General features: G+C 36.5%; 1 protein-coding gene across 2 annotated transcripts in view; it reads right to left on the reverse strand.

Annotated features, from left to right (window-relative positions):
- Positions 1-24,728, reverse strand: part of MIPOL1 (mirror-image polydactyly 1) — a 312,254-nt gene that overhangs the window by 146,961 nt on the left and 140,565 nt on the right. For both annotated transcript variants that reach the window (XM_082835259.1, XM_082835258.1), the window contains exon 10: positions 15,619-15,726. In XM_082835259.1, coding sequence (XP_082691385.1) covers positions 15,619-15,726 — 108 coding nt within the window. The remainder of the gene's footprint in view (positions 1-15,618; positions 15,727-24,728) is intronic.

Genomic DNA, 24,728 nt, shown 5'->3' on the forward strand with positions numbered 1-24,728 from the left:
TGAACAAATATGAGAATATACCAAAAAACACTGAATTGTAAACAGTAGATAAGTGAATTTTATGGTACATGAAACATTTATCAATAAAGCTGTAAAATGCAAAAAACAAAACCACTGATGGACAAAAGACCAAGAGAAAGCAAACAAAAACCAACAGAAAAAATGGGGAAAAAACATGAACAAATACTTCTATTTATTTATATTCACACACACAATCCCTTGAACATATGAAAAAAATTCAAACTTATTAATAATTAGAGAAATACTTTGGTAAAACAAAACAAAACCTGATACAGTAAAAAAAAAAACCCTCTAGGTAATTTTCATTTATATTTGAGATTGTGAACTTTGGAGATCAGTTGCCTTGGTTCAGATCTGAGGTCCACCAGTTACTATTACTCATAACATTGGTCACGTTAGTAAACACATGTTGCTCAGTTTCTTACCCTATAAAATTATAAACAGTTGTACCAACTATCTCAAAGAGTCACTTTGAGGTCTAAATACTACTTAAACACTATATGTAAAGCATTAGTAACAGTTCCTGGTACTCAGTAAGTACTGTATGAGGGCAGACTATTATAAGTTTTAAAATTCTCAGGAGAACAATGACAAAACAAATCCAAAATTTATTCAAGGAATTGTTCAACATCAAGAACTCAATAAAATGTGTTACATCTACTAATAAAAACTTTTTAAAAATTCTTGAAAGAAACTACTTAAATATGACGAAACAGTATCAAAATCCAACAGTAGATGTAATGTTTATGCCTAGGTCTCAGAAAGCTGGAACAAGTTGTCATTCCACATTGACAATAGGAAAAGCTGAATAAGGCACAACGTCATAACTTTTCTTGAGCTCATTAGACAGCTAAGCTCAGGAAGACAACCAGTCCTAATTTCAAGGAGGGACAAGCATCAAGGCAAATGGGGTACACAGACTAGCTCACCTAGAACAGAACATGAGAAAAAGGGTCAGTCACCACACAGAACCTTCAGAAATTCCTGACAAAAGGGGGTTTGCACCTACTGGTAGATTTTTCCCCACAGATCTCCACCAGGTGCTCATGAGAAATATCAAAGATAGGGTAGAAAACCAGAGATAACTTCCTACAGTGATAGACACTTGCAGGGGATAGGGGGGAGGGAACTGGCTGCTGCTATAGAAAGGAGCAAACCACACCCCCCACCCCCACTCCAGTCCCAGTTCCTTATGCGAACAGAACAAAAGCCATCTACAGCTAACAGAGGGGCATTAACCCTCAGGGCACAGAAAAAAAAAATCCTGCTTGGGAATGGTAGAAGAAAGAACTCTTTCTATCCGTGGGTGAGTGGCAGGAAATAGACGTGGGCACAGGATCCTATACCAATACCATTAGATAGCTTCTACACTGAGAGAGGGGAATGAAAGTCTCTCATACAATACCTGCCTCAGATAGAGGTCAGAGTTTGTCTGCCATGGAAAGGAATCCTGAGGAAGCCTGACCCCAAAGTCCAAGCACAAAGGGACTGCATAAGATTGAAGCAGAAAACCCTCAGTCCTCCAACACCAGATGATAAAAATCAGCATTCTAATGCTGGGAGAAGGGCAAGAGTGTACAGTGAGATACCCTCCAGGTGTAAGTATATAGTATCAACTGAAAACAAAACGGTGGAGTATGAACATTGAAAAAAGTCCTCCAGTACCTGAGCTTCCATCCTGAGCATAAGGCAACAGCAACTCATTCCAAGAGCAACTTGAAACTTAGGATGCACTAACAGTTACCATAGCAATAACAAAACCCAAATCCATATCAACTCCTGAGTGAATCAACTCAATACTCACACTACTGGCCTGATGGAAGAAGTATTGTTCTATTCACAAGGTCCAGCATTCAAAAAAAAATTATGAGACACGTGAAAAGCAAAAGCAAAACAAACAAACAACAAATATGTCAAAAGACAACGCAATCACAAAACCAGACTCAGAGATGATCCATATACTGGAACTATCCAACTGAGACTCTAAATTATGAAGGAAAATATAAAATCCCATGGTAAGTGTCAAAACTAATTGGTGTAATTTAGAATCCATTCTCACTAAAATTAGGTAAAAGTCAGGTAAAATAGAGTAACTGTTATAATTCCTAGTCAAGATTAATTTGGCAGGTCTAGAAACTATGAGAGGGGAGAGGGAATATTATTAAAATTTCCTTTATATATCTTAGCACTGTTTTCACTGGCTATGATGAATATGTAAATTTTTAAACAATGTATTATTTTGAAATAATTCAAGACCCACAAAAACTTGCAGAGTAAGAAGAGTTCCTGTGTAGACGTCATCTAACTTCTCCCAAGGATACATATGTACCATAGTATATTATCAAAGCCAGGAAATTGACATTGGAACAATTCTATTAACTCAGATATAAACCTTATATGGATTTCACCTGTTTTTAAATCCTCCATTACTTTCTGGTATAATTCAATGACGCTTTAATATTATAAAATTATAACTGTTATCACTACAAAGAAACTCCCTGTTACCCTTTAAGAATCATAGCCTGCTCCACAACCTAACTCCCAGAAACCACTGATCTGTTCTCTATCACAATGATTTTGTTACTTTGAGACTGTTATATAAGTAGAATCATATGAACAGAACCGTTAGAGATTGGCTTTTCTCATTTAGCATAATGCCCTTGAGACCCATCCAAGTTGTTGTATGTATCAATAAACTGTTCCTTTTTATTGCTGAGTAATATAAGCATACCTCAGAGATAATGTGGGTTCGGTTCCAGACCACTGCAATAAAATGAATATCGCAATAAAGCGAGTCACATGAATTTTTTGGTTTCCCAGTGCATATAAAAGTTATGCTTATACTATTAAGTGTGCAATAGCATTATGTCTAAAAAATGTACATATTTTAATTTAAAAATACTTTATTGCTAAAAAATGCTACCATCATCTGACAACACAGGGTTGCCACAATCTTCAATTTGTAAAAACATGTAATATCTGCAAAGCGCAATTAAGCAAAGCACAATAAACCAACATACGCTGGTACTTCACTATATAGTCATCTATGAATATTATAATAATACTGTAAATACTAAACACTGATCTAACAAAAAGATGAGAAAGATAAATCCTTATCTTCATAGTAGAGAGTCAATTAATAATAACTAAAAAGGAAATATCAAGAAATAGTATAAGCGGAGTTCCGGGAAGATGGCGGAAGAGTAAGACGCGGAGATCACCTTCCTCTCCACAGATACACCAGAAATACATCTACGCGTGGAACAACTCCTACGGAGCACCTACTGAACGCTGGCAGAAGACCTCAGACCTCCCAAAAGGCAAGAAACTCCCCACGTACCTGGTTAGGGCAAAAGAAAAAACTAAACAGAGACAAAAGAATAGGGACGGGTCCTGCACCAGCGGGAGAGAGCTGTGAAGGAGGAAAAGTGTCCACACACTAGGAGCCCCTTCGCGGGTGGAGACTTCGGGAGGCGGAGTGGGGGAGCTTGGGAGCCGCGGAGGAGAGCACAGCAACAGGGGTGCGGAGGGCAAAGCGGCGAGATTCCAGCGCAGAGGATCGGGCCGACCGGCACTCACCAGCCGAGAGGCTTGTCTGCTCGCCCGCCGGGGCGGGCGGGACTGGGAGCTGAGGCTCCGGCTTTTGTCGGAGCGCCGGGAGAGGACTGAGGTTGGCGGCGTGAACACAGCCTGCAGGGCGTTGGTGCGCCGCGGCTGGCCGGGAGAGAGTCTGGGGAGGGGTCTGGACCTGCCGAAGAGGCAAGAGACTTTTACGTCCCTCTTTGTTTCCTGGTGCACGAGGAGGGGGGATTGGGAACGCTGCTTGGGAGAGCTCCGGAGACGGGCGCGAGCCGCGGCTAAGAGTGCGGAGCCCAGAGACGGACATGGGACGCTAAGGCCGCTGCTGCCGCCGCCAGAAGGCCTGTGTGCGAGCGCAGGTCACTAGCCACACGCCCTTCCGGGGAGCCTGTGCAGCCCGCCGCTGCCGGGCTCCCGGGATCCGGGGACGGCTCCCCCGGGAGAGCGCACGGCGCGCCTCAGGCTGCAGCGTCACGCCGGCCTCTGCCGCTGCAGGCCCGCCCTGCACTCCGTGACCCTCCCTACCCCCCGGCCTGGGTGAGCCAGAGCCTCCGAATCAGCGGCTCCTTTAACCCCGTCCTGTCTGAGCAAAGAACAGACGCCCTCCGGCGTCCTACACGCACAGGCGGGGCCAAATCCAAAGCTGAGCCCCTGGGAGCTGTGAGAACAAAGAAGAGAAAGGGAAATCTCTTCCAGCAGCCTCAGAAGCAGCGGATTAAAGCTCCACAATCAACTTGATATACCCTGCATCTGTGGAATACCTGAATAGACAACGAATCATCCCAAATTAAGGAGCCCTGTGGATGAAAGGCTCTTGGTGCTGCAGCCAGGACTCAGTGCTGTGCCTCTGAGGTGGGAGAGCCAACTTCAGGACACTGGTCCACAAGAGGCCTCCCAGCTGCACATAATATCAAACAGCAAAAATCTCCGAGAGATCTCCATCTCAACGCCAGCACCCAGCTTCACTCAACGACCAGCAAGCTACAGTGCTGGACATCCTATGCCAAACAACTAGCAAGACAGGAACACAACCCCACCCATTAGCAGAGAGGCTTCCCAAAATCATAATAAGTCTACAGACACCCCAAAACACACCACCAGACGTGGACCTGCCCACCAGAAAGACAAGATCCAGCCTCATACACCAGAACACAGGCACTAGTACCCTCCACCAGGAAGCCTACACAACCCACTGAACCAACCTTAGCCACTGGGGACAGACTCAAAAAACAACAGGAACTACGAACCTTCAGCCTGCAAAAAAAAAAAAGGAGACCCCAAACACAGTAAGATAAGCAAAATGAGAAGACAGAAAAACACACAGCAGATGAAGGAGCAAGATAAAAACCCACCAGACCTAACAAATGAAGAGGAAATAGGCAGTCTACCTGAAAAAGAATTCAGAATAATGATAGTAAGGTTGATCCGAAAACTTGGAGATAGAATGGACAATAGAATGGACAAATTGCAAGAATCAGTTAACAAGGACCTAGAAGAACTAAAGATGAAACAAGCAACGATGAACAACACAATAAATGAAATTAAAAGTACTCTAGATGGGATCAATAGCAGAATAACTGAGGCAGAAGAACGGATAAGTGACCTGGAAGATAAAATAGTGGAAATAACTACTGCAGAGCAGAATAAAGAAAAAAGAATGAAAAGAACTGAGGACAGTCTCAGAGACCTCTGGGACAACATTAAACGCACCAACATTCGAATTATAGGGGTTCCAGAAGAAGAAGAGAAAAAGAAAGGGACTGAGAAAATATTTGAAGAGATTATAGTTGAAAACTTCCCTAATATGGGAAAGGAAATAGTTAATCAAGTCCAGGAAGCACAGAGAGTCCCATACAGGATAAATCCAAGGAGAAATACGCCAAGACACATATTAATCAAACTGTCAAAAATTAAATACAAAGAAAACATATTAAAAGCAGCAAGGGAAAAACAACAAATAACACACAAGGGAATCCCCATAAGGTTAACAGCTGATCTTTCAGCAGAAACTCTGCAAGCCAGAAGGGAGTGGCAGGACATATTGAAAGTGTTGAAGGAGAAAAACCTGCAACCAAGATTACTCTACCCAGCAAGGATCTCATTCAGATTTGATGGAGAAATTAAAACCTTTACAGACAAGCAAAAGCTGAGAGAGTTCAGCACCACCAAACCAGCTCTACAACAACTGCTAAAGGAACTTCTCTAGGCAAGAAATACAAAAGAAGGAAAGGACCTACAATAACAAACCCAAAACAATGAAGAAAATGGGAATAGGAACACACATATCGATAATTACCTTAAATGTAAATGGACTAAATGCTCCCACCAAAAGACACAGATTGGCTGAATGGATACAAAAACAAGACCCATATATTTGCTGTCTACAAGAGACCCACTTCAGACCTAGAGACACATACAGACTGAAAGTAAGGGGATGGAAAAAGGTATTTCATGCAAGTGGAAACCAAAAGAAAGCTGGAGTAGCAATTCTCATATCAGACAAAATAGACTTTAAAACAAAGACTATTAGAAGAGACAAAGAAGGACACTACATAATGATCAAGGGATCAATCCAAGAGGAAGATATAACAATTGTAAATATTTATGCACCCAACATAGGTGCACCTCAATACATAAGGCAAATACTGACAACCATAAAAGGGGAAATCGACAGTAACACATTCATAGTAGGGGACTTTAACACCCCACTTTCACCAATGGACAGATCATCCAAAATGAAAATAAATAAGGAAACACAAGCTTTAAATGATACATTAAACGAGATGGAGTTAATTGATATTTATAGGACATTCCATCCAAAAACAACAGAATACACATTTTTCTCAAGTGCTCATGGAACATTCTCCAGGATAGATCATATCTTGGGTCACAAATCAAGCCTTGGTAAATTTAAGAAAATTGAAATTGTATCAAGTATCTTTTCTGACCACAACGCCATGAGACTAGACATCAATTACAGGAAAAGATCTGTAAAAAATACAAACACATGGAGGCTAAACAATACACTACTTAATAATGAAGATATCACTGAAGAAATCAAAGAGGAAATCAAAAAATACCTAGAAACAAATGACAATGGAGACACAACGACCCAAAACCTGTGGGATGCAGCAAAAGCAGTTCTAAGGGGGAAGTTTATAGCAATACAAGCCCACCTTAAGAAGCAGGAAGCATCTCGAATAAACAACCTAACCTTGCACCTCAAGCAATTAGAGAAAGAAGAACAAAAAAATCCCAAAGCTAGCAGAAGGAAAGAAATCATAAAAATCAGATCAGAAATAAATGAAAAAGAAATGAAGGAAACAATAGCAAAGATCAATAAAACTAAAAGCTGGTTCTTTGAGAAGATAAACAAAATAGATAAACCACTAGCCAGACTCATCAAGAAAAAAAGGGAGAAGACCCAAATCAATAGAATTAGAAATGAAAAAGGAGAGGTAACAACTGACACTGCAGAAATAAAAGAGATCATGAGAGATTACTACAAGCAACTCTATGCCAATAAAATGGACAATCTGGAAGAAATGGACAAATTCTTAGAGAGGCACAACCTGCCAAGACTGAATCAGGAAGAAATAGAAAATATGAACAGACCAATCACAAGCACTGAAATTGAAACTGTGATTAAAAATCTTCCAACAAAGAAAAGCCCAGGACCAGATGGCTTCACAGGCGAATTCTATCAAACATTTAGAGAAGAGCTAACACCTATCCTTCTCAAACTCTTCCAAAACATAGCGGAGGGAGGAACACTCCCAAACTCCTTCTACGAGGCCACCATCACCTTGATACCAAAACCAGACAAGGATGTCACAAAGAAAGAAAACTACAGGCCAATATCACTGATGAACATAGATGCAAAAATCCTCAACAAAATACTAGCAAACAGAATCCAACAGCACATTAAAAAGATCATACACCATGATCAAGTGGGGTTTATTCCAGGAATGCAAGGATTCTTCAATATACGCAAATCTATCAATGTGATAAACCATATTAACAAACTGAAGGAGAAAAACCATATGATCATCTCAATAGATGCAGAGAAAGCTTTTGACAAAATTCAACACCCATTTATGATAAAAACCCTGCAGAAAGTAGGCATAGAGGGAACTTTCCTCAACATAATAAAGGCCATATATGACAAGCCCACAGCAAACATCATCCTCAATGGTGAAAAACTGAAAGCATTTCCACTAAGATCAGGAACAAGACAAGGTTGCCCACTCTCACCACTCTTATTCAACATAGTTTTGGAAGTTTTAGCCACAGCAATCAGAGAAGAAAAGGAAATAAAAGGAATCCAAATCGGAAAAGAAGAAGTAAAGCTGTCACTGTTTGCAGATGACATGATCCTATACATAGAGAACCCTAAAGATGCTACCAGAAAACTACTAGAGCTAATCAATGAATTTGGTAAAGTGGCAGGATACAAAATTAATGCACAGAAATCTCTGGCATTCCTATATACTAATGATGAAAAATCTGAAAGTGAAATCAAGAAAACACTCCCATTTACCATTGCAACAAAAAGAATAAAATATCTAGGAATAAACCTACCTAAGGAGACAAAAGATCTGTATGCAGAAAATTATAAGACACTGATGAAAGAAATTAAAGATGATACAAATAGATGGAGAGATATACCATGTTCTTGGATTGGAAGAATCAACATTGTGAAAATGACTCTACTACCGAAAGCAATCTATAGATTCAATGCAATCCCTATCAAACTACCACTGGCATTTTTCACAGAACTAGAACAAAAAATTTTGCAATTTGTATGGAAACACAAAAGACCCCGAATAGCCAAAGCAATCTTGAGAACGAAAGAAGGAACTGGAGGAATCAGGCTCCCAGACTTCAGACTATACTACAAAGCTACAGTTATCAAGACGGTATGGTACTGGCACAAAAACAGAAAGATAGATCAATGGAACAGGATAGAAAGCCCAGAGATAAACCCACGCACATATGGTCACCTTATCTTTGACAAAGGAGGCAGAAATGTACAGTGGAGAAAGGACAGCCTATTCAATAAGTGGTGCTGGGAAAACTGGACAGCTACATGTAAAAGTATGAAATTAGATCACTCCCTAACACCGTACACAAAAATAAGCTCAAAATGGATTAAAGACCTAAATGTAAGGCCAGAAACTATCAAACTCTTAGAGGAAAACATAGGCAGAACACTCTATGACATAAATCACAGCAAGGTCCTTTTTGACCCACCTCCTAGAGAAATGGAAATAAAAACAAGAGTAAACAAATGGGACCTAATGAAACTTAAAAGCTTTTGCGCAGCAAAGGAAACCATAAAGAAGACCAAAAGACAACCCTCAGAATGGGAGAAAATATTTGCAAATGAAGCAACTGACAAAGGATTGATCTCCAAAATTTATAAGCAGCTCATGCAGCTTAATAACAAAAAAACAAACAACCCAATCCAAAAATGGGCAGAAGACCTAAATAGACATTTCTCCAAAGAAGATATACAGAGTGCCAACAAACACATGAAAGAATGCTCAACATCACTAATCATGAGAGAAATGCAAATCAAAACTACAATGAGATATCATCTCACACCAGTCAGAATGGCCATCATCAAAAAATCTAGAAACAATAAATGCTGGAGAGGGTGTGGAGAAAAGGGAACCCTCTTACACTGTTGGTGGAAATGTAAATTGATACAGCCACTGTGGAGAACAGTATGGAGGTTCCTTAAAAAGCTACAAATAGAACTACCATATGACCCAGCAATCCCACTACTGGGCATATACCCTGAGAAAACCATAATTCAAAAAGAGTCATGTACCAAAATGTTCATTGCAGCTCTATTTACAATAGCCCAGAGATGGAAACAACCTAAGTGTCCATCATCGGATGAATGGATAAAGAAGATGTGGCACATATATACAATGGAATATTACTCAGCCATAAAAAGAGACGAAATTGAGCTATTTGTAATGAGGTGGATAGACCTAGAGTCTGTCATACAGAGTGAAGTAAGTCAGAAAGAGAGAGACAAATACCGTATGCTAACACATATATATGGAATTTAAAAAAAAAATGTCATGAAAAACCTAGGGGTGAAACAGGAATAAAGACACAGACTTACTAGAGAATGGACTTGAGGCTATGGGGAGGGGTAAGGGTAAACGGTAACAAAGCGATAAAGAGACATGGACATATATACACTACCAAACGTAAGGTAGATAGCTAGTGGGAAGCAGCCGCATAGCACAGGGAGATCAGCTCGGTGCTTTGTGACCGCCTGGAGGGGTGGGATAGGGAGGGTGGGAGGGAGGGAGACGCAAGCGGGAAGAGATATGGGAATATATGTATATATATAACTGATTCATTTTGTTGTGAAGCTGAAACTAACATACCATTGTAAAGCAATTATACTCCAATAAAGATGTTAAAAAAAAAATAGTATAAGCTTTTCATTTAGAAATATAGTATAGATACAGAATAAATTGCTAAGAGTTGAAAGTGATTTCTTTTCTGGAGCAGAAACCAGGAGAGGTAAGATGAGGATGCTAATTACAATGTTTTTATTAAAACCCTTATGTAATCATTCATTTTCAAAAATATGTGCTTTATCAAAAATAAAAATTTGAAAAATAATAAAATTTTTGTTTGCTAAATGGGATTGAATATTTACACGAAAATAGTTTTTCACAGCAGTGTTTATAAGAGTGCAAAATTGCGAGCAACCTAAATATTTAACATTAAGGGAAGATTTAAGAAAATCATGATACATTTGTGGATTGCAATTATGTAATATATTAAGGTGATATTTATAGAATAAGTGTACTGGATAATACTTATGAAGTGCTAAGCAGGGAAAGCAGGATACTAAATTGTACCTGTGGTATTAATTCACTCAACAGATATTTATTCAATGGCTGCTATAGGTATTTTCAGGAGATACATCTATAGCTAGTTTCAGCTGGTACACAAAGGTATAGCTATACAAATTGTTAACATTTGGCATCTGTTATGATTGGTCATATTTGTGACTTATTGACTGTCAAGTATTTATAATACCATCAGTAGATACAGAGGTATATGAAGTAAACAAAAATCCCTGACCTCATGGAGCATTTATTCCCATCAGGAAAAGAGACAACAAATATAAGATGCAATATGGCTTCAGGCAACCACTTATTTCCCATGTTTTTATTTTTTTTTTCTATTTCCACTTTATTTTAGTGGCCTTTTCAGATTCCTTATCTTCTCAATAATGTTGTAAAATATTCTTAAAATAATAGCCTCCTTTTTTATTGTTCTTATCAGGAAAGTCACGATATCTGTTTTCTTACACTGCTGAAAATGTTAGACTTAGTAAAGGTTTTGGGGTAGAAAAGTGTCACCTGTGTTTTAGAATGACAGCTAATGGAAGTGTGACAACTGATTACAAAGGTGAGAAACTGAGGACAAAAATGTTAGTTAGGAGGGTACTATTACCATCTAGATCATGAACTTGACATAGGGTAGAGGTATGATAATACAAAGGAGACAAATCACTGTCGCAGAATTGACAGGACTGGATGCTCTATCACTTTGCAGTAGGTGAAAGTTTGAAAGGATATGAAGATTATGTCAATGATATTAGCCTACATGTCTAGGAGTATGGTAGTGCCATTAATTAATAGATGTTAACTGATCAATTTGGAAGTAAATAGAAAACTGCTAAGAATAATTTAAATTACAGGGCATTATGTCACCAGAAAAATGTCGGGGTATAGTTGCTTGAAGTTCTCAAAGTGGCTCACTGGCTAAAGGGCTCAATGATGTTAAAGGCCAGCTTCTGCTTCTCTTGGTGTTTGCTTCATAGCTATAAAATTGCTGCTGCTGTTCCAGGCAGCAAGTAAGTGTTCAAAGTAATAAGAAGGGAAGAAACAGTGCCTGCTGCACCTGTCATGTCAGGAAAACAAAAACCTATCCAGAGACACTCTTCCTTCTTCTCCCACCCCTGCTGCAGAATTCCTCTTATGTCTCATTGGCAAAAAAAAAAAAAGGCTCAGAAAGTGTTTAACTTTTCCAGCTTCTATAAAGCTGTAAAGGCAAACAAACGAGACTATAACTAAGAATAAATGTTAAGTTATACAGTCAATAGTGTTTGGCTCAGGTCCTGACTTCCTCCTAGGTTGAAGAGAGGGCTTAGGAAGTCGAATTAGGGATTTGTTTTTAAGTTTATTGAGGTTAAGGAGTCACTAAGATATCCAAGTGGAAGGGCAGACAAAGCATCTGTTAGGATACAAATGATAGATGATGTCATAGAACGGATGAAATTAGAAGAGACAACCCTGCAATAAACAAAACACCAAATGCTGGCAAGAATACGGAGTAACAGAAACTTGTCATTCATTACTGGTGGGAATGCAAAATGGCATAGCCATTTTGGAAGACACTTTGGTGGTTCCTTACCAAACTAAACATACTCTTACCATACGATTCAGCAATCATAGTTCTTGGTATTTACCCCAGTGAGTTGAAAAACTTATGTCCACAGAAAAACCTGCATGTGGATGCTTACAGCAGCTTTACTCATAATTGCCAAAATTTGGAAGCAACCAAGAGGTCCTTCATTAGGGGGGTGAATAAATAAACTGTGGTACATTCAGACAATACTAAAAAGAGTGAAGTATAAAGCCATCAGAAGATATGGATGAACTTTAAATGCATATTACTAAGTGAAAGAAACCAATCTGAAAAGAACTACTACATGACATTCTGGAAAAGACAAAACTATGGACACAGTAAAAAGATCAATGGCTGGTACATGTTGGGGGGAAGGAGGGATATAAATAGGTGGAACACAAAGGATTTTTAGAGTGAAACTCTTCTGCATGATACTATAATGGTACATACTTGTCATTTATATTTCTCAAAACCCACAGAATATACAACACTAAGAGTGAACCCTAATGTAAACTATGGACTTTGGGTTACACTGATGTAGGTTCATGTATTGTAACAAATGTACAACTCTTGCACTGGATGCTAAAGGCATGTGGATGTATGGGGCATGGAATATGAGGGAGCTCTGTAGTTTGCTCGATTTTGCCGTGAAGCTAAAACTGCTCTAAAATAATAAAGTTTGGGGTTTTTTTCAGAAAGAAAAATTAAGGGAATAATCACATAACCCAGGGGAACATTTATACCTTAGGAATTGGTAGAAAACGAGGCACCAGCTAAAGAATAACGATCAAAGAAAAGAAAAATGATGAGGATATAGAAATAAAGAACTACAAGAAAGAATTTCATGAAGGCAGGGGCCAACAAGATTGAAATGTGTTCCTCTTAGGCTGACTGGGTTATTGAGAAGGATATGAAATGATAAGTTCTACAGGTTGAACCACCAGAGGTCACCTATAATTTAAGAAAGCATGTCTTTCAATGGAATTACAGTGTTGAAGGCCAATTGTAGGAGGTTAAAAATGTGTGATAAGGAAGGTAAATAAATAAAGAGGAAAGAAAGGCACTTTATATGACATTTCTTATTAAATCTAATGCCTGCATATTTATGGTTAATCTAAATTTACTTTAAAATCATTAAATGTTCAAAATTGTGTTCACCAAGAAACAAATTTCTTAATATAAGTGGATAAAATTTATTTTAAAAGAGAAAATAATCTGTCTTTTAATCTAAGTAACTCTCAGGGTACAGATTAGTATCAGTATAAATTCAGCCCCTCATCCTATATGTACCACTGTGTTCTACTTATTATTAGAGAAAATTGCAAATATTATAAAAGTAGGGAAAGTGTCATGCTAGCAGATTTATCTAGTATATATTCCATGCTACTTCAAAAATAATGCATATAAGTGATCACCAAAAGTCTAATTTTATGCTCTTTCATAAAAATTAATTTAGAAAGAATTTCCTGGTTATTAGAATAAACAAAGACATTATTATTCAAATAGCACTAGATTACTAAAAAGTATATCCACGTATGATAATCATGTATCTGCAATAGTCATCACTTTGGAAAGTTCTATGCAATGTATGACCATTAGCTTAGATTTTTTTTTTTTTTGGCGGTACGTGGGTCTCTCACCGCTGTGGCCTCTCCCACTGCGGAGCACAGGCTCTGGACGCGCAGGCCCAGCGGCCACGGCTCACGGGCCCGGCCGCTCCGCGGCATGTGGGATGCTCCCGGCCTGGGGCACGAACCCGTGTCCCCTGCATCGGCAGGCGGACTCCCAACCACTGCGCCACCAGAGAAGCCCAAATTTTTTTCCATACCTATATCTAGGACTGTTTCCTTTAGGAATTATAGCATAATACAATGAAATAAAACGTAAAATTTTCCATACCTATATCTAGGACTGTTTCCTTTAGGAATTATAGCATAATACAATGAAATAAAACGTAAAATTTTTAGCTCTCATCCTATTCAAATTTATTTATTTATATTACTTTTATTACTGATACTAATAATAGTACTACTTATGTTAACTTCCAGGTTTCTTTTGGTCTACAGTTTGCCTTCTAATTTTAATAATCTCTTAGAAATATGCATCTTTTTCTCTTCATAAATAGCAGCTGCCACTTAATTCAAGTTAACGTAAATACACAACCAAAAATGCCAGAATAAAGACTATGCAATTATTACGTAACTTAACCTAGAATTTTTATTTTAGGTTCTATTTTAAATAGTAATAGCCATAACATATAGAGCACATAATATCTGTCCCCTAATGCTGGTAATAAATTAGCACTCATAATGGAAGCTGTCTTTAAAAGAGTATGTTACCTTTGATTTGCAAATATACATCTAAATAATTATATACTTAATTTTACTCATACAATAGTAAATTCCTCAGGGTAACTGAAAAATAATTACAGCAATTCTTTTCTTTCCCATTTATTGTTCTGGTCTATATATAAATTCAAGAGAAATAAAGAGAAAGTGCATTAAAGAATAATAGCAAAGTTATTACACACCCACCACTGAGAATTTCAAAATGAAGCTATATGCATTTTGTAGAAAAATCTGACTTCAACCGTATCTCATACTTTATAAGCAGGTTAAAATTATTTCCACATCAAAATGTCACCATTTTGCTCAACATTGGTAGATGATTCTGGCTTAATGACTTACCCTGCTAATGACATATTTTTTTCATAATCTGCAGCAAAAAATGAATTTAAGACAACAAAGTACAATGCAATCCTCTTGATAGCACACCTTTTTTTAACTGTACAATAACAACAATGATGAATCTTTTATGTTTCCTGTGGATATGTTATGTTTTATTTTTAACCCATTAATGAGAGCATAAGCACCTTGAGGGCAGGGACCCCTACTATGTCACAGGCACTATGCTAGGAACTGGGGCAAAGACAAAAAAAGAGAATGAAAAGTATCTTAAGAAGAAAAGATAATAGAATTGAAATAATGTCCTTTTTCATAATTACAGGATCTATATTAAAATGAAACAGAACTTTTGTCATGATATGTACTCTTTACTTGTTACAAGTTCTTATATTTTCTTCCTCTTTTTTTGATGTAAGTAACATTTTAAGTACTCTTTCAATTCCCAAACATATTCACATACCTTTCAAGGAGCGTCAGTTCTGTGCGTTACTAATATTACAAGTCATTTAGAAAATTATTGTAATAAATATTGATGCAAAGAAAAAGCCCATTATTTAATTTTTTTTTCTTTCAGGGTGGCCACCTTTTATTAACTACAGAAGGTAACAACATATTTTGAAATCAGAAACAGAATGAACATAAACCTAAAGTTATTATTATACCACCACTTGAAATTCAGAAAATATGTTGTTTTCATGTACACATACACGAGATAAAATAATACCATAACAGAAGGGTGCTGTATCTGTGTTTAAAGAACGGGTTGTTGGCAAACACCACAGCTCACTTCTGCTGAAATGTACACAACTGATATATGCAGCACAGAAAGCTGGCACCAGGGCTTACAACCTTAATTTGCCTGCAAGAAGGAATGGAGATTTACCTTCAGAGCACGTTCTTGATTGTTTTCAGCAGTCAGATGTCTCATGTTGTTTGCTGAAGTCTGGTTCTGCTCTTTCAGATGATGAAGCTCCTGCTCTAGCCGTTTGCACTGCCACAGGGGAAGAATCCCATTAAGTAAAGGAGTTATAGCATTTTTTTCACCAACCCACATGAATTAATGTAAATAATACCATTGTATTCTCTAAAAGACAGAGTATCCTTTGCAATAAGAATAATAAGTTAAAAGTAATGTTGAATATGAACAAAATAATATTGTTTATAATACTCTGGCAAATTCAATTGCAATTTTCAGTGTGACTTTTATTAATCTAAATACTACCATATAAATTAGAAAAATACTTATTTCTTATACAATTAAGATCAAACTATATTTAAAATTATTTTCTTCATTAGCCAAATGGCTTTCACTATGTATCTGCTGGCTGAATAAAAGTATACTTTTAAAAATCACAATAGGTTCTAAATAAAGTACAATATGATATTTGTGATGACTTCTTGTTAATTTTTTAAAATAAAAAAATATATGAGATTTTTCAGATTTTTAGAAATATCTAAAGAAACAGTTGAGTAGAGAAAAAATAACAGCCAGAGTGCTACATGACTAGGAAACAACTAAGGAAACAAGTGTTTTTAATTCCTATTTTGACTAAACCTTACTTTTAAGTAAAACAAGGGATAACAAAGACATGAAATGACATTTTGACCTACTGGTAATATATAAAAATGTAAGTAAAAAAGAAATTATAAACAAAAGCATAAATGGGCTAATAGAAGCATCTATGTTCAAAAAATCATTGAAATGTCATGCCACTTGAAAACAAAATCTTAATATAAATATATCAAACATTTTATACAATAATTGTACAGAATATAAACTGATATGCTGCATATCAGGACCATATGAAGATACAAGGGTTATTGGCAAAGGAATAAAGTACTAAATCTATCGTTCAGTAAAATATTAAAAAAACACTCCTTAATTTATCTATTTTTGAATTAGGATATTTAACAACCGGTAAGTAAGTACACATACTGATTCAAGTCTAGACAAAGTTACTTCTACATTACCTGACAAATGGTTAACTGTCATAATGAATTAAAAATCATTATTATGATACAAAATCAAGATGCAGTCATAATCCAAACTGGCATTTTTTAGTGCTCTAATGATGATTTCTGCCTCTGACCTCAATATTACTCTGCAATCTGTATCAGTATTTCCCAACCTTGAGTAATATACAAATTCTTTTAAAAGAAAACGTCTTATCAAACTCCCGATATTCACTTAAATTATATACATAATGATGTTTACATACTAATGACATTTTTACAAATTATGTGCCTAAAACCTTTGTGAGGTGACATCATTTGGACTTTATTTGGAGGGGACACATGATTTACGTATTTGTATTTGTCCCTTTTTAGTTTGTAACAATTAAAATACCTGGTCACAAATGCAATCAAAATACAAATGTGTTTAGTGAAGACACAAATCATGAGGCATGAAAACGAGTAAGACATAGAAGCATTACAATCTACTAGACATATTCTCGATTAGAATAATCATCTACATTTTCAATTAATTTTAATACAAACGATTACATACTAAGTATTTAGAATGATTTAATACGACCTATAAGGTTACAAAGGTAGGGTAGATAATTTTGGCCGTGGGAGTAAAAAAATGTTTCATGGAGCAGATGACATCTGAGTTGGGCTTATTCTGGATACATAATTTTATAAGCTGAAAGAGGAGAAAGAGGAAGAATATAGGAGAGAAAGACTGAAGATAGAAATATCAGGGGTCATGTGAGAAAGCATGGTCACGAGTTTTCTGACCCCCTATTTCTTAGTGCTTCCAAGTAAATCAGAAATGATCCAAAGATAGAAACTTCTTTCTTTCTACATGATACACACAGAAAAATTCACTCACTCTTGCTCAAGAAATAAATGTTGAATTTATTTTCATTTCTTCATAAAGTCTAAATTTAACACTGACCTGGGAATCAAGCTGTGGCAAGCCAACAATAACTTTGAACTGAATAAAACCATACACAAATGCTCTTGTCAAATACACGTTTGTGACTTATACATATTCCCGAAATTGCATATTCTGTGTAATTTTTCCTAGTTTGTTTTTTTAACCAAACTCTTTAACTTTGAAATTTATTTTGAATATTTATTTATTTGGCTGTGCTGTGTCTTAGTTGCAGCACGTGGGATCTTTAGTTGCAGCATGCAGGCTCTTAGTTGCAGCATGCATGTGGGATCTAGTTCCCTGACCAGGGATCAAAACCAGGCACCCTGCATTGGGAGCATGGAGTCTTAACTGCTGGACAACCAGGGAAGTCCCTGAAATTTATTCTGAAGCAAAGAGATAAAACTATTTTTTCATTACCAAGTGCTACACTCTATTAACTATTGTCACATTATGATTTTACATAATATTTGTAAAGTAGATAAAGATCCTACCCTTTAATTTACATCTCAAATTTTCTTGACATTGTCACCAATTTAGTCTCTATACATCTTTATATTTAAAAATTTAATTGTCATTTAAATATAAAGAAAAGACAGGGAATAATACAACAGAAACTGTTGTCTGATCACTAGTATTTACTAAATGAAAAATAAATTTCCTATAATTCTTTCAGATTTTTAAAATATAAAACATTGTAACTTTATCACAAATTTTTCCTTCACCCAATCTCATTGCCATCGTTTTCTCCAAGGAACCCCTATTTTGAAGTGCATCTTCATTCAACCAATATTTGTTAATAAGCACTTACTCTGTGCTAGGCATAATTATATAAGTGGTGGTGGATACAGCATTTAACAAAATAGATAAAAATCTCTGTCCCCATGGAACTCATATTCTAGATGGGAAAAGAGACAATAAAATAAATAAGTGAAATACATAATATGATAGAAGGTGAAAATGTTACGGAGCAAAACAGATTAGAAACATATGGAGTACAAAGAGTAGGTACAGAAATTTTTGTAACTTTAAATACGAGAAATTTTAAGTTGAGAAAACAATATTTGAATAAAGACACTAAGAAGACAAAGCAGTAAGTCTTCAGCTCTTTGGAAGCAGTGGTTCAAGCAAAAGGAACAATACGGGAAAGGCTCTGAAGTGGAAGCTTGTCTGGTATGCTTGAGTATTAACAGGGGGAAGAATAGCAGGAATGAAGTAAGCAAGGGAAGAATACTGGGAGATGAGGTGAGAAGAGCCATGAGATCTTACAGATAACGGCTTTTACTCTGAGTGGGAAAGCTGCTGGAGGGTTTGGAATAAAGGTTACTGAGTAGTCCAGGAGAGAGATGAGATGGCTCAGACTAGGATGGTAGTGAGCAGCAGTCCGACTTTGGATGTATTTTAGAAGATGCAACTCCCCAAATTCCCTTTACGTGGTGGTCATTCTTCTCTTCTTGTTTCTGACTTTAAAAGGAATGCTTCTATCATATAATCATTTAGATGAATTTTGTTAGATGTCACTGGTTACATCCATTTGAACATGTGTATATGTGTAGGAAAAATAGATACCTTAATTTGGTTTACAAATATTTTATATATCAGATTGCTGGTATGTCCCTAAGTGAGACAGACCTGTATTTTTCCTTTTTTGTGCTATCCTTTCCAGTTTTGTTATCAAGGTTGGATTAGCCTCATAAAAAGTATTTTATTTTTGGAAACAGTTTATATACAATTATCTATTCTTATAAGAATTGGTAGAAGTCCCCTATCAAACCATCTTAGCTTTCCTTCTGGGTTCAAGTTCCTCTTTTCAGAGCACAGCTTTTAAAAGATCTCTCAGTGAGACATTCTGCCTAAAAATGTGATTATTTTGTTCTTGAGACACTCTTTACTGGATATAACAGTTATGACAAAAGTTGTATCTTCAGCACTTTGAAGATACTGTTCCATTGCAGTCTGGCATCTATTATTGCTAATGTGAAGTCACTATTAGTCTGATAACCATTCTTTTATAGGTTTGTCTTTTCTCAATGGTTGCTTTAAAATCTTCTGTAGTTTAACTTTGGAGTTCTTCAATTCTACAATATGTCAACAGGTGGATTTATTTTAATTTTCTGGATACTTTCTAGGCTTCCCAAACCTGGAAAACTCACAGCTATTATATTTTGAAATGTTACCTAGTTCCCATTTTGAAACCCTTATAGGTCATATATTAGATTTACTCATATTCCTTTCATATCTTTATTTTTTAATTTATTTTTTTATATTTATTTTTGGCTGTGTTGGGTCTTCATTGCTGCGCACGGGCTTTCTCTAGTTGCGGTGAGCGGGGGCTACTCTTCGTTGTAGTACGCAGCCTTCTCACTGCGGTGGCTTCTCTTGTTGCAGAACACAGGCTCTAGTTGCGTGGACTTCAGTAGTTGTGGCTCGGGCTCTAGAGTGCAGGCTCAGTAGTCATGGCACACGGGCTTAGCTGCTCTGTGGCATGTGGGATCTTCCCGGACCAGGGCTCAAACCCGTGTCCCCTGCATTGGCAGGCGGATTCTTAACCACTGCGCCACCAGGGAAGTCCCTCCTTTCATATCTTTTAATCTCTATTTCATATTTTAAATCTCTCAGTATGTGTGTGAATTCTGAGCATCTATCATTAGTGAACTGAGATTCCTGATTCTATCTTCAGCTGTGTCTATCCCTTCCTCTGTTTACTTATCTTTTAATTTCAATGACTATAGTTTTCACTTCTAGATATTTCCTTGTATTTTTTCAATTCTGTCCATCTTTTTTTCACAGTGCTCTTTTTTTACATGTATTACTTAATGATTTCTCTGTTTAAATACACATATTTTATACTCCTTCATATTTTCCTATTATCTCAAATTGTTAATGGTCTCTTTTAATTGTGTCTCACAGTGGACTGTTTTCTTATGTGGAGAATCCTGTTTTGGTAGAAGTTTTATATTAACCTGTGTGTGGAAGAATTGCCCAGACTGGTTTTGCATTTGCTTCTTGTGGGGGTGACCCAAAGTTTTTATTCATCTAGGACAGGTTTTTGCTTTTTTAAAAATAATTTATTTATTTATTTTTTGGCTGCATTTGGTCTTCGTTGCTGTGCGCGGGCACACACCCTAGTTGCAGCGAGTGGGGGCTACTCTTCGTTGCGGTGCGCAGGCTTCTCACTGCGGTGGCTTCTCTTATTGTGGAGCACGGGCTCTAGGTGAGTGGGCTTCAGCAGTTGTGGCTCGCAGGCTCAGTAGTTGTGGCTCGTGGGCTCTAGAGCGCAGGCTCAGTAGTTGTGGAGCATGGGCTTAGGTGCTTTGCAGCATGTGGGATCTTCCTGGACTGGGCTCGAACCCATGTCTCCTGCATTGGCAGGTGGGTTCTTAACCACCAAGGAAGTCCCTAGGACAGGTTTTTATGTTAATGTCTTAGTTTGTGAATCCTCACCACGATGGTTATTATATTTAGTGTCCAGCCCTTTAATTTCTCAGTATAATTGTCCCCCTTTGCTCAGTCATGACCAAAGACAAATTTCCTTGTCCCTTTCCTAAACCAGTAAGTTGTCTATTTTTCCTAGATTCCCTTATACTAAAGAGTTGTTCTTTATATGGTTCTGGATATACATGCAAGGGTCTCCATTCAGTTCCCACCTCAAGTGGTCCCATCATCATTCCTTTTAAGGGCAATAAAATCCAAGTTCCTAGCCCTTGGGATCTATATCTGGTCTTATATTCCTAGTTAACTGATATGTTTGTAACTCTTTAGGTTTCCTTTTTTGTTTTTGGCTTCCTCTTCATTTTTAATCTTCACAGATTTTCTCTTTCATTCCTTCTGAAAAGATCGGGGGGAGGGTACTCGCAGGCCAATTTTTATACGAAATACTGTAACCAAAGAGATAAATATAGCTTAATAAATCTATTTTTGTGATGAGGACATTTATCTACATTGCATAGCTGGGCTCAGTTTCCATGGCCATGCAGTACAAGAGGGACAGAACATAAGGCTCAGGGACCACTCAACGTGGCAAACTGTCCCAAAGTGCCACACTGTCAGGTGTTAAATGATTTTCCATAATTTAATGAATGAAAAGAAACAAGACAAATGCTATGGAAGAAGAATGTCCCTAAATTAAGTAATATATAATTTATTCTATAGTTTCAGACGGCTTTGTTTTAAACTGACACAATTAATAATAACACAATATCTTCTGTGTTCATATTCTGCCAAACATTAATGTTCTTGAAAGTTCTAATGTGTGAATTAAGACCTAGGAGGTTTTATTTTTTGTACTTAAAAATTTTTAATACTCAAATTGAACTTAAGTAAATGCTATCTGTATATTGTCAGTGTCCTTGAGAACTAGGATTCTCACCATAAGAGACAAAACATACAGATAAAAAACAAGTTAACTAAAAACACTTTAGTTCAGAACTTGAGTTGGAAGTATAAATATGAAGATACAAAGTTTTGCCTTTAAAAACTGTGTGTGTGTGTGCGTTGTTTGTTCATTGAAAAAGGCTAGAAACAATAGGAGACCCAGTAGCAATGAGTACTCCTAGCACCTACACTGCGGGTTCCAAGTACGATTTCTTACTAAAAATAAGGAACTTCATGGATATATTGTTGACTCCAAGACTAGGACAAGAAATGTACAATGTGATCCAAGAACATATGTTCTTGGCGGAAGTTTTGTATTAACTATCAAAACTAAGGAAGTACCAAAGAAACTCAGAGAGGACTCATGAACTAAACTGAAAATCTCCCCCACTAGCTAAAGACAAGACAATCTAAGCATCAGATTAATATACTAAGAGATCTAGGCACTGAGATCTGTTAACAACATAGTTTTTTCACAAACCGACATATGTTTCCAGATGAAACAACACAAACCACATGTAAAATAGTCTTGCTAATAAAAACTAATCTAAATCTGATCAAGCCTCTAGATCAAATCACCATACTTACAAAAGACAGAAGAGAGGAACATGTTAAATGATACTACAGAGATGCAATGAATAAACTGGGAAATGCTACAATTGACATACTTTGTTTAAAAAAATAAATTCCAAGGGAAAAAAGAGACAGAAGGGAATCTATAAATTTTAAAAAGGCTTAAGAGTCAATTCAGTCATTTGCAATGTGTGATTCCTATTTAGATACAGATTCAAAACAAAGAGAAAACGTTAGGATATTTATGAGATCATTGGAATTTGAAAACTAATTGGATATTTTACAATATTAAAGAATTGTTTGTTAATATTTTTGGTATGATAACGGTACTGTAGTTATGTTTTAAACAACTGTCCACATCTTTAAGAGATACACAATAAAAGTTATAGATAAAAAAGACATTATGTCTGGGATTCCCTGAAAGATAATAATAAGGAGGAGTAAATGAGTGGGGCATATAGATAAAAAAGATGGACAGTTGTTGTAGTAGGGTGAAAACATCACATAGGTTCATGATTCTGTGCTCTGTAAGATCACTAATAAGAAGAAAAAAATTAAATTTGCCTCTGCAAACAAACAAAAGTAATTCTACAATATGAGTGAGCTAAACACATAAAATATATCAAAATTTAATGGAAAATTTTTATTAAAGGATTTGACCCATGTTTACTATAAGATCTGTTTTCATCAGTAATTTCCTTTTACTCATTATTGTGAATTCTGAAGAATTGTATCAAGCAGAAAATATAGTTATGATTCTGTTTTATTTTATGTTTACTTCCTGAAAGATTAACATGCCTTAAGTTTTTAACAAGAGGGAATTCCCTGGTAGTCCAGTGGTTAGGACTCTGCACTTTCACTGCTGAGGGCCTGGGTTCAAACCCTGGTTGGGGAATTAAGATCCCACAAGCCACACAGGGTGGCAAAAAAAAAAAAAAAAAAGTTTTAACAAAAAGTTATCTCTAATATTGTCTAGGTTTTTAACAGCTGCTGTTTCTCCTCCTGTACAATCTCCTTTCAGTCACAAATCATGTTGATTGCGTTACAATCAAACATCTTCCCACTTGGATGCTATACAACTCTTTCCTTTGCAGACAAAAAATAATACCAGACTCTTCCAGTCAAAACAGAAACTAAACTTTGGTGTCAATGTAAATTATGTATTTTGAACTGCAGACATTTGGCAGCACTTAGGATTATATAAGTTTTTTTCCTTTTCATTTAGAAGAATTTTAAAAAATCACTTGATTTTAGATTTAAAAATAATAAATAGAATGTTTTTCTCACATTACAATAACTTGGAATAAAGAGTTTCCAAATTCAAAACGGTAACTTGTTTCTTCAAAGCCCTGGCAAAATATCAACAACTTGGTTAAATGAATAATTTATACAATACTGAAGTTTAAAAAAACCAAAGATTAAAAAAGAAAAACAATAATTATGTGAATGAGTCTCTGAAAACACATATGCTACAGCTGATACACACATGTGTGAGTGTGCATGCACATGTACACACAGACAAAACATAAATTATTTAGTAAACACTCATCGAGCATGCACTAGGCAATATTATACCACCACTTACCAGGCAACATGCCAGAAAATAAAACGTTTCTACATATTTATATATATGATATCTTAATTATATTTACATATACCATTTCGAAAATACCATATGAAAGTAAATAACTAAGGATTTAATAGCAAATATAGTAATTAATATTCTTTTTTTTTTTTTTTTTTTGCGGTACGCAGGCCTCTCACTGTTGTGGCCTCTCCCGTTGCGGAGCACAGGCTCCGGACGCGCAGGCTCAGTGGCCGTGGCTCATGGGCCCAGCCGCTCCACGGCATGTGGGATTTTCCCGGACCGGGGCACGAACCCATGTCCCCTGCATCGGCAGGCAGACTCTCAACCACTACGCCACCAGGGAAGCCCTAATATTCATTTTAAACAATTAAATTGTTCAAAAAAGATTAAAGAAACATTTTAAATCACATAGTAAAAGTATTATTAGTAAACATGACAATTACTTTAAAAGGTGTCAACATGTATGTAGGTACTTGTTTAGTATGCTATGCTATTAAAATACTATTTTTGTAATACTGTTTAAGATTATTACATTAGTATTCATAAAAAAGCTATTCATTTAAAAAATCATGGTTTA

The sequence above is a fragment of the Leucopleurus acutus genome (assembly GCF_964270905.1).
Source record: "Leucopleurus acutus genome assembly, chromosome: 1".
NCBI lineage: Eukaryota > Metazoa > Chordata > Mammalia > Artiodactyla > Delphinidae > Leucopleurus > Leucopleurus acutus.